Raw genomic sequence first — 10,930 nt, 5'->3', positions numbered from 1 at the left:
GAAGGAAGAGAACCATCGAGGGAGAGATGGCTCAGAGGCCGAGAGCACCAGCTGCTCCTGCAGAGGATCTGGGTTCAGTTCCCAGCACCCACAGCTCTGCTCATTACTGTCTGTAATTCCAGTTTCAGGGGATTCAGGCACTGCACACGTGTGGTACTCACACATACATGCAGGCATACAATTCATAGACATAAAATAAAAATATACTTTAAAAAAAGAAAAAAATTTAACACATACAAGTATAGAAGGAAGATCTTATAAACTAAAATTCCGGTAACTTTCACAAGGTAAATTTCTTAGTGTCGTAAAATGTCTAGCTCAAATACAATTTTCCCTGTTGTTTTTAACACTGTTTGAATTGGAACCCAGACCGTATTTCTAACTGGTTGTCCTGTCTCTTACGTCTCGGGAAGTGTCCCTTGGATTCTCCTTCTGAGATTCATTGGTTGATTCTTCAAGAATTCAGGGCCAGTTCTCTGAGCTCACACATTTTAGAGACAATCTATTAAAGGTCAGCTTGATTGGAGGTAAAACTGCCCATCTCACCTTCTGCTCCCCTGACTCTCTTAGATGCTATGCATCTGATCACAGGCATAGGCTACCACACCCAGTTTTATGCTGAGGACCAAGCCCTGACCCTGATGCATGCTAGGCAAACAGTCTGCCAACTAGGTTACACCCCGAGCCAGGACTCTTTAATAGAAAACCTTAGTGCCAGGGGGAGTCTGGACAAGAATCCCCAAAAGTTTCATGCCAAAATGTTGACGAGAACCCAAGTTGAACACAAAGAAAACAAGTGCAAATAAGATATTGTTGTTCACATAAAGATGCCATCAGGAGGGTCAGAGAGTTGACTCAGCCGTTCAAAGTCCTTGCTCCTCTTGATGAGGACCTGGGTTTAGTTCCAAGAATGCACAACCCCTCAGAGTCATCTGTAACTCCAGTGCTGGGGAATCTTTTGCCCTCTTCTGGCCTCCATGGGAATTGCATGCATGGGATACACATGCACATACATGCAGGCAACTCACTCAAACACGTAAGATAATAAAATAGATCTAAAAACAAAATGGATATCATCAAGACAGACCTGAGGAGGTAGGAGGTTCTGGTTTTGATCATGATAGAAAAATAACAGGAAAGGAAATTTTAGAGGCCTGAAGGTGCTAAAGGCCCACGGGAAACTTACTTCATATAAGTACGAGTCGGGGAAGAAAGGACTCCTGCTAAACCCATGCAAGCTGGTGTACAAAAATTAAAAAAATGGAGACCAAGTTTCCATAAACAACAAAGACTTGCCAGAAATACATTCCCTTAAAACAGAGGGAAATTATAAGCCAGTACTTCGAATCAAGTCAATAGAAGGTTGTAAAATATAAAGACTACGAAACATCTAGGCTCAGCAGGGAAAGGCTCTCGCCCCCAAGCCTGATGACCTGAGTTCAATCCCTGGAACCCACAGGGTAGATGCAAAGAACGAACTCTTAAAAAGTTATTCTCTAACCTCTCCACTCATGACATTCATGTGCTCCCTGCCCTCCCCCCAAATCAAAATAATGAAATGTAAAAGCAACATTAAAAATAAGAAAACCTTAGAAATAAAGTCACTGGAATAATGGGAAATTTAAAACGAAGTGCAGAAGCCAGGAAAAAGTAGAATGAAAAAGGGAAAGTGGTGGGGAAAGGAATGGGAATGTAGCTGTACTACGGTAGCGTGTTTGCTCTGTGTGCATGAGGCCCTGAGTTCAAAGCCCAGCACCACACAAATCAGGCATGGTGGTTCAGGCCTGTAACCTTACCACTCAAGATGAGGAGACAGGAAATCATAAGATCAAGGTCATCTGCCGCTATATATTAAGATCAAGGCCAGCCTCTGCTACTGGAGACCCTGACTCACATACATACAGGCGTGCATATATACATGCATACATAAATATTTTTGAAGAGAGAAAAAGGTAGAGTATACTTATGACAATTCACTTTCATGAAGCACAAGTATTCATGAAACAGGAGACGGAACCGTAACTGTGCCCACGCTTTGTTTGACTCGCCAGCCTTTCTTCCCATCACTTCCACGGCCCTCTTCACAGTTCTAAAGTCAGAACTGAATGCCACATCCTGGGATACCCTTGAATGTGATGACAACTGTCCTTCAATTGGGACATAGCATTTGCCTGCCTGGGCATCAGGCCATTGAATACCTCTGACTGCCCGTCAAGATAAGAAACGCAGAACGTCTGCCTGGAGCCTGCAGAGAAATGGATACGCGGGGCACCTGTTCACATCTCGGTCACCCTAGCCCCTCCTGACGGGCTCGGGTGCAAGCGCGGCTCAGTGTCTTCCACTGGAGTCTCCCCAAGGACAGATAACGGCTGTGGTGCGCTGACACCAAGCTGAGGGATATAAACGGTCACACTCTCTGGCTCCCTTCCCGTACCTTCATGGTTTATTGATCTGCCCGCTTTCAGAGGGGGGCAGTAAGCAAAGATAGGGTTGGACCTTGAGAGACCTTGGAAGACTGACAGGGCCTGGGGGGAGGGGGCAATTGTGCGTGGTATGGTCTTGAGTGCATTCCTGGAAATTGATCATCCAAAACAGGCTGACTGGGAAGCATGTCATCAACCCGAGGTTTCGGGGAGATGGAAATAGTGCCTTCTCTGTGGATGTGGACAGCCTGAGTCTTGAGGGACCCAGAATGAGGCTGTGGTTCTCGCTGGGCGCAGAGCCCCTGCTTCTTCCTCTTGGGAGACACACAGAGAAAGGTCATTAGGCCTGAAGGGGACATTCTCGTGTCTCCCTCCTCTGAGAGACGCTCAGAGGCTAAGAGCAAGTACTGTTCTGCACTGTAGTGAAGTTAGCGAGCTGACAAAGCTCCTCTTGGACAGAAATGGCCCCTGCGTGCCTGTGCTTAAATGGGCCTGGGACATTTGGAACAGTGAAGGTTTTACAAAATCATCTTTTCCAAAGTAAGACATTTTGTAAGTATTTGTTGTAGAAAAGGGAAGAATACAAAAAGTATAAATGAGAAAAAACTAAAAACAAACAAACGAACAACAAAAAAAACACCCATTAACCTAGCACAGAAAATTGGAAACTCAAGTTTCCTTGTGGGGTCAGTACTGGGGATGGGAACCTCATGCATGCAGGGCAGGTGTGCAACTGCTGAGCTACCTAACTCAGAGGGGAAAAAAATCTATTGAACGTTTAAAATTCTCTTTCTTTCTGCCTCCATTTCCCTCTCCTCCCCTCCCCTCCTTTTCTCTCCTCTCTTCTTCATGGAACAGCTCCCCCATTGATGGAGCTCAGGGGTACTGAGTATAAATTCAGAGAGTTAATTTCCCTCATCTCTGGATATTCCATTGAACCATCCTCTCTCCCCCTTTTAATTTCTTGGAATTTAGCTCCTGTTTGAAAGATGATCCAGGAATGATAATGCGGCTCAGAGTAAGGCTAGCGGGCATGAGGCCCTGCATCAAATAAAAATGGGCACAGTGATACATACCTGTTAATCCTAGCACCCAGGAGGTGGAAGCAGGAAGTCCCTAAATTCAGTTTCATCCTTGACTTCAAAGAGAGGGAGTTCAAGGCCAGCCTGGGCTCCACCTTGGAGCAGAGTTGAAGAGCAGAAGAGCCTCCCTCACAAGCGGATGCCAACACCTGGCCGCAGCTGTGTACACTCGTAAATTACAGCACCGGGTTTCTTCACAGAGCCTGGATGGTGCTCTGGCAGTTCCTGCACACAGAGCCCCGTGTGGGCATAGTGTGAGGCAGGGGCTGCACTCAGCTCCTTGGTTACTCCCCAGTTCCCACAGGTAGAGAGAGGGCAAGGACAAGGTGAAAACGGAGAAAGCCGGGGTAGTGGTGTGGAACACGTCTGTTCCCAGGAGGCTGAGGCAGGAGGATCACAAACAAGAGTGCCCAGCTGGGCTTCATAATGAGACCTCGTCTCAAAAGCAAACCAGAACCCAAGCCAGACAGAAAGCTGGAGTGGTCCTACCATGTAAGGGAAAACCCGTAGTTGGTTTTTGCTTGATTTCACACTGGAATCTGGGTGATCACGTGTTGACTTCCTTTCCTAGCCGCCAGTGAGTGCTCTAGCCAGCCTTGTCACAATGGGGGCACGTGTGTGGAAGGAACCAACCAGTACAGATGCATCTGTCCTCCAGGGAAAACTGGCAACCACTGTCAGAATCAGACCCAGCCTGGTATGTAGCCACTGCGGGACTTGGTGAGGATGCTCCCCTGGGGGCTGGCAAGGATGCTGGTCATGGTCACCAAAGGCAGATATGTCAGGAATTCTTGATTACCATGCACTGAACTGATCCCTAAGGTATTCATTTGGATGGGCTTAGCTCTTTTTTTTTTTACAATTTATTTATTATTTTATGTGCATTGGTATTTCGCCTGTATATATGTCTATGTGAAGGTATCAGATCCCCTGGAACTGGAGTTATAAACAGTCATGAACTGCCACAGGGGTGCTGGGAGTTGAACCCTGGTCCCCTGGAAGAACAGCCAGTGCTCGTAACCTCTCTCCAGTCCCATTAGCTCTTTCTTTATAACCAGAGATTATAAAGATTATTGATCCTTCCTTTAGAGAGATAGACTCCAACTTAACAGCGTGCGTCTTAGGCCCTGGGAAGACACATTGGGGCACCTTTGCCTGGTTAGTGTTTCATCCATTAGCAGAATCATTTTTTCTTCCCATTCCGATCACACCCTGCAGAGTTAGCAGGGCAAGGTGTTTTAGATATAAATAATCAGACATTTGATTAGTGAGTTCCAACAGGTACTATTCTTGCAGAGGTCAGGGGTTCCCAGCACCCACATGGTGCCCACAGCCACATGTAACTAACTCTCCAGTTCCAAGGAGATCAAGAAATCCTCTTCTGGCCTCCATGGGCACCAGGCACCACAGACTGTACATATATACACACAGGCACTTACCCATAATATTTTTTTTAAAAAATTCTTTCATCCCCACACTCAGGAGGCAGAGGCAGGAGTTAAAGGCCAGCTTGGTCTGCACAGTGAGTTCTAGGCCAGCTAGGGCTACATAGTGAGACCCTGGTTTTGCTTGTTTTGTTTTTTTCCCATTTACTTTATTTTTATTGTGGTTTAAAAACTACTGTCTGTTCTTGGAAAGACACAAAAACTGTAATAAAAGAACAATTTTATTGAGGAGGCCACAAGCTTGTATACAGAAGTGTACACACACACACACACACACACACACACCAGAAAAAGTAGAGGCTCAAATTTTTAAACTTTAGAGCTCCCTGCATTGTAGGCATTGTGCTCCCTGCACTGTGGATATTACACAAGATTGTAAAATGAATCTCGGACTTCATACTGCAGTACACCTGGCTGTCCTGCTATTGCATTCTGCTCTCTTGCGAGTCCTGTCCGGGTCGCAGTCCCTCTCTTTAGGTTGAAAATATGAGTTTTATGCCCTGGCAATGCTGAAGCATGCGTGGGCAGCCCGTATATGGCGGTTCTGTTGAACTTGTCCATAATTGGGTTTCATGGTCTAAGCTGATGAGGTTTCCTCCTCAAGAGGGCACCAGATCTCATTACAGATGGTTGGTAAAGTAATGGTTGCTGGGAATTGAACTCAGGACTTTTCACTTGTCATACCTTCCCTTCTGTGGAGTACACATTGGGAGATAGGGTCTCTCCGGTCCTGGGGAGCACAGCAGGTGCTGGAGGGGTGGGGCGGGTCAGGCGCTGAGTGTGTCTTCTTCCCGCAGAGGCCCCAGAGGACGGTGTGATCAGCGACCCCGGGGCTCTGGAGGGCAGCATGCACAGCGACTCCGCCTTCAGTCACCCGCCGCATTGCACGCAGGTGGGGCAGGAGCAGCATTGCAGCTGCGAGGCGGGATTCCATTTGAGCGGCACCCTGGGCAGCGACGCCGCCTGCCTGGGTAGGATTGGGCTCCGCGGGGGAGCGGGGACCACGGGAGGAGACTTGAGGACGTGAGCCTGGGAACAAACGGTCCCCTCTGCAGTCCTGGGGCGGAGTGCTAGGTGGGGCGAGGTTCTCCCTGGGCATGGTCTCAGAAATATCTGTGATTTGCCTTTAGATAAGGGTTGCCAAGATGAATGAAATTAACGGGTAGACTTCAGGGGGATTCTGGAGAAAGACGTGGCTGCGAGCCCATCTTGGGTCTCCTCCCAGTGTACACTCTTATCTTTCCACGGCTGGCTCCCAGGGCCTTCTCTGAGACAGTAGAGCCAGCAGATAGAGTGCTGGGGATTTGCATTCAGTCTCTAGAGCACTTGCCTAGCATGCACAAGACCCTTAGTGCAATCTCATCACCCCTTAAACTTGGAGTGCCGTTGCAACACTTGAGATATGGAGGCAAGAGGGTCAAAAGTTCAAGGCCATCTTCTGTAACACAGGAGCAGGTAGGGGAGGAAGAAGACAGTCAGGGGGTGATAGCCTGGAGGAGCCTTTTGCCTACAAGTGTCCACAGCCTCCTCCCTGCCTCTGGGGGGCGTGGCCAGCGAGTGGCTGGGAACATTTATGGCAGACAGAGCCATGGATGTGGGCACAACCTGAGATTCATTCCCTAGTCACCTCCTCAGTTTAACTAACTCTACATTCCGCTTTTGATAGCAGCTAGACAACAGTTCCATCCTGAGATCTGGCCAGTTAATGCTAAGAGGTTCATTTCACAGCATTAGAAGTAAAACTACTCCCCATCACCTTCTAAAGAGGAGTCTCAATGTACAGCCCAGACTGACCTCAAATGGAGATCCATGCTTCAACCTCCCAAATGCTGAGCATACAGACCTGCCACACCCAGGCTGCAGGGTCTCTCTTACCTCATTCTCCATTGCTGAAAATGAGGAGGGCTAAGCTAGGTGTCTGAATCTGGTTTTCCTCTCCCGGTGGGGTACCTGACTTGCTAGACTTTGTAACATTTCCCAAGTCAGACTGAGGAGCCCTCCTAGGGTCGCCCACATCAGCTCCTCCCAATCCTCCCTTCAGCTCTCTTGGCCCTAGACTGGGGGAAGAGAAGCATCCCAGATGCTCCTCTGTAGGTGTAGCTGGTCGCTTCATCCAGCTGTTTAGGCACAGCTGCCAACAAGTCTAGTTGATGGAGACCGCACAGCCTCCTGGAATCAAGGGCACTTTTGTCCCCAGATGTGAACGAGTGTGAGATCTATGGGCAGGAGGGACGCCCCCGGCTCTGCTTGCATACCTGCTTGAACACCCCTGGCTCCTTCCGCTGTGCCTGCCCCAGTGGATACGGGGTCCTGGCTGATGGCAAGACCTGTGAAGGTGAGTGAGACCGCAGCAGAGGCGGGTGACCACCAGGCTAGAGGTCCCCCCTGCTCTCACCCATGATCCCCAATCAAAGCCGGGGACACATTCAATCTTGGAAAAGAAGTTATTAAAGAGAACTCTCAAAGATCAGGTTATATATCTTCTATACAAATTAGCTGTTTAACCAGGCAGCCTCTTCTGACCTCACGTGAGTGACATTTCTGGGGAAGGTCACTTCCTCTTATTCAGCAATACCTTCAGCTAGACCTGAACCCAAAGGCCAAAAAGCCAGCCAGAGTCCACTCTACTGGAATCTGAAGGGACCTAGGAGGCTTCATGGCCCTGTGTGTCCACCCACTAGTGTCCTCTGACTATAGGTGCTGTACCTCAGCACGGCCAGGCTCTACAGCACCGGCCATGTGTGGTGGCTTGCTAGGACAACAGAGAGACAGAGCCATCAGTGACAGGCAAGGGTTAGGGACCGGTCTCAGAGGAGCCTGACCACAGTTGTGGCTGGAGTGTACATCTACCACCAGACTGCCCCCAGGCTGAAAACAGAGACCACAGCTGCTCAGCCTCCATATGCAGGCTCCACTAGACACCTGAGGCCTGAAAACAAGAGGACCTGGGGGCCAAAAGGCCTGAGAGCCTAGGCAGACAGTCAGTCTCCCAGGAACAGAGAATAGATCGGAGCGTGGGGTGTAAATGCAAAACACCTCAGGTTCTCCCTAAGGGCCACCCATCCATTGTGACCCCCTGGATGACAGGGCTGAGGGTTCTCTGTTTCCAGAAACGGTGCAGATAGCCCCTTCACCAGCAAGGAGTGTCTGCAGGGCAAGGGGGGCACAGAAAGGACAGGCTGAAGCTGCAGTCCCCTTCATGGACAGCAGACAAATCTAGTGGAGGCTGGGCACACCAACAGGAGGCCTCCCGCTGCCACACCTCCTCTGAAGACAAACATAGAGATTAATAACATAGATACATCAGTTCTCCATATTAACACAATCAGAATACAGCAGCCCCTCCCTCCATCCATGGGTCAATACCCAAATCCAGTTGAACGGTATTAACCCTACTTGCAGAACGTTTCTGTCCTATAGTACCTACCTAGCGTGAAGTTTAATTTATAAAGTAGGCAGAGCAAGCAAAAACAACAACTAATGACAAGATAAATAACTATAATGCATTATAATAAAATTTATTTTAAAAAAACCAATGAATTACCTGTTTCTAGAGATTTTTATTTAATATTTTCAAGCTACAGTTGGCCACAGGTAAGTCAAACCATGTATCATTTGGGGCTGCTGTACACAGTTCAGGCCTGAAGGGAAAGCAGAGTCCCCTCTTACTTCGCTCTATTGGGGCTTGGGGCTGCGGGGGACTCTGGGGAGAATGTGACTGCTTCAGGCTCACACTGGAAGGATGTCCAGCCTGACTCCTCCATGGATGAGACACAGTGAAGGGAACCCAGCAGGCATCAAAAAAAATGGCTTCTGGAGAAGAAGGCAAAGAGAAAGGGCTGGGGGCTAAGTTACAGACTTAGAACCAGAAGTGGTTCTCTGGTGACATCTTATGGGACAGCAATGTATGTAGAGGAGTGGGCAGCAGGGGAATAGGAGATGTCCAGACAGCTATTATCACACCTACCCACCTACACTTCCACTAACCCACCCACCCATTGATCTATCATCCACCATCCGCTCCATCTCCTTCTCACAGGGCTCATATGAGTCCACATCGGAGTCCTTGGGCTTGGGAAGGGACAGCCTCCAGCCGGATAAACTCACTGGATGTCTGTAAAGGGCACAGAGAACTCTGGTTAAAAACAACTGAGCAGGGATGTTTGCTTTTAGTATGAGAGGCAGGCATCCCTAAAGGTTTGAGTCTGATCTGAGGACAACCATGGCATTAAGGAGACTCAAAAGCACTTAGGGCTGAGAAGCAGGCAGGCGACTCACTTGGTGTTGACACGAACCCCTACCACTTGTCACACCCCAGGAAAAGAAGACAGCATCCCAGGGAAGGGGCTTCACCGCCAGAGTCCTAGAGTACATCTGCAGGACCTCAGTTTCAGATGTTGAAAGAAAACAGAATACCTGATAGGTTCTTGCTCTTAGGGGGTGGGCTTCTGGCACTCACTAGCCAGCCGACCTAGCGGAACCAGTAAATCTCAGGTTCGGTGAGAGACCCCGTTTTAAAAAACAGTGTGGATATGTGGTTGAGGAAAATACCCAAATAGTCAGCCTCTGGTCTCCGCATACATACACGCTACATGCATGACACACACAGAGTAAGTGTTGGGTGTTTGGAAAGTTCACCCCTGGTGGAGTCTCCCATCCCATTGCCTATTGGGGTTTCAAGTGGCTGTATTGAGACAGGAAAGGCAGGAAGATTCACAGCCTTCATTGTGTCTCCTGAAATACAGATGTTGATGAGTGTGTGAGCTTACAGCACACGTGCCCCCAAGGGACCACATGCTTCAACACTGGAGGAAGTTTCCAGTGTGTCAAACCCGAGTGCCCTGAGGCCAGCGGCAACGTAAGCTACGTGAAGACATCTCTCTTGTGAGTAGATCCGGAGCATGGATCCATGGCCATGGCTGGGCATGCAGTTTATGGGGAGGGAGGATAGTTTCACTGTACACAGGAAATAGGAGAGACAGAGAAGCTTCTCTGAGATTCCATTTCTCCTACAACTGTCAACTCACTTGAAGCGCAGACATTTGTGCGTCCAAAGAGATGCTAGAGTCTACAGGAGTGTGGCCTCTTCAGGAGGGCAGAGGGGGCAGCCCCTCTTGAGTTTCCCCAAGCCTAACCGTCTCCATTTTACCTCTGCTCCAGCCAGTGCGAGCGAAGCCCCTGTCCCATGGATAACAGGCTGTGTCGCCACATGCCCAAGACTGTCACCTTCCACTACCTCTCTCTACCTTCCAACCTGAAGACGCCCGCCACGCTCTTCCGCATGGCCACAGCCTCAGTTCCTGGCCAGTCTGGGCTCAACAGCCTGCGCTTCAGAATTGTGGGTGGGAACAGCCGTGGCCACTTCGTAATACAGCGCTCAGACCGGCAGACAGGGGAGCTCATCCTTAAACAGACCCTGAAAGGGCCTCAGACTGTGCAGGTGGACGTTGACATGTCAGAATATCTGGTCCGCTCCTACCAGGCCATGCACACTTCCAAAATCACCATCTTTGTGTCTCCCTATGAATTCTAAGGACGTCATGGTAGTCGGAGGACTGAGATTTGAGATCTGGGTTGATTTCTCTTCTCCAACGACACAGCTGTAGGCAAGAGCTGCGATGGTCATTGGCCATTTCTCCTCTTTGTCGTGTTCCCACACACGTTGCCTGTTCATCAGGGCTTCTAGAGCAATGTGCTGTGCTCTATCCCACGGGCCGGCACAGAAGGGAAGCCAGAATACAAATACTGTACCACCATAGCTCTTCTCGTTTTTTCCGCTCTAAGTCCCGCTGCGGCTCTCCTCTTTGGAGACAGCACAGAATCTCAAAATGCTGTGTGAACGATTGTGTGAGTTTGAACCAGCTGAGGTGGGGAAGGAGCTCATGGGGCCTGCCTGAGATACAGGCCGACTGTTCTGCATTGAGGTTGCCACGCTTGTTCTGGCTGAGCATGTTCTAGCTCTGTGAACGGTCTAACATCC

The 10,930-nt window shown here is 49.2% G+C and overlaps 1 protein-coding gene across 1 annotated transcript in view; it reads left to right on the top strand.

Annotated features, from left to right (window-relative positions):
* Fbln7 (fibulin 7) overlaps nucleotides 1-10,698 on the top strand; it is a 33,269-nt gene extending 22,571 nt beyond the window's left edge. The window contains exons 4-8 of the mRNA XM_026788508.1: nucleotides 4,077-4,202; nucleotides 5,748-5,921; nucleotides 7,148-7,285; nucleotides 9,696-9,834; nucleotides 10,111-10,698. Coding sequence (XP_026644309.1) covers nucleotides 4,077-4,202; nucleotides 5,748-5,921; nucleotides 7,148-7,285; nucleotides 9,696-9,834; nucleotides 10,111-10,483 — 950 coding nt within the window. The 3' untranslated portion in view covers nucleotides 10,484-10,698. The remainder of the gene's footprint in view (nucleotides 1-4,076; nucleotides 4,203-5,747; nucleotides 5,922-7,147; nucleotides 7,286-9,695; nucleotides 9,835-10,110) is intronic.
* The last annotated feature ends 232 nt before the right edge of the window (nucleotides 10,699-10,930 follow it).

The sequence above is a fragment of the Microtus ochrogaster genome, unplaced genomic scaffold, assembly GCF_000317375.1.
Source record: "Microtus ochrogaster isolate Prairie Vole_2 unplaced genomic scaffold, MicOch1.0 UNK3, whole genome shotgun sequence".
Taxonomy (NCBI): Eukaryota; Metazoa; Chordata; class Mammalia; order Rodentia; family Cricetidae; genus Microtus; species Microtus ochrogaster.
This window is presented reverse-complemented; position numbering and strand designations above follow the sequence as displayed.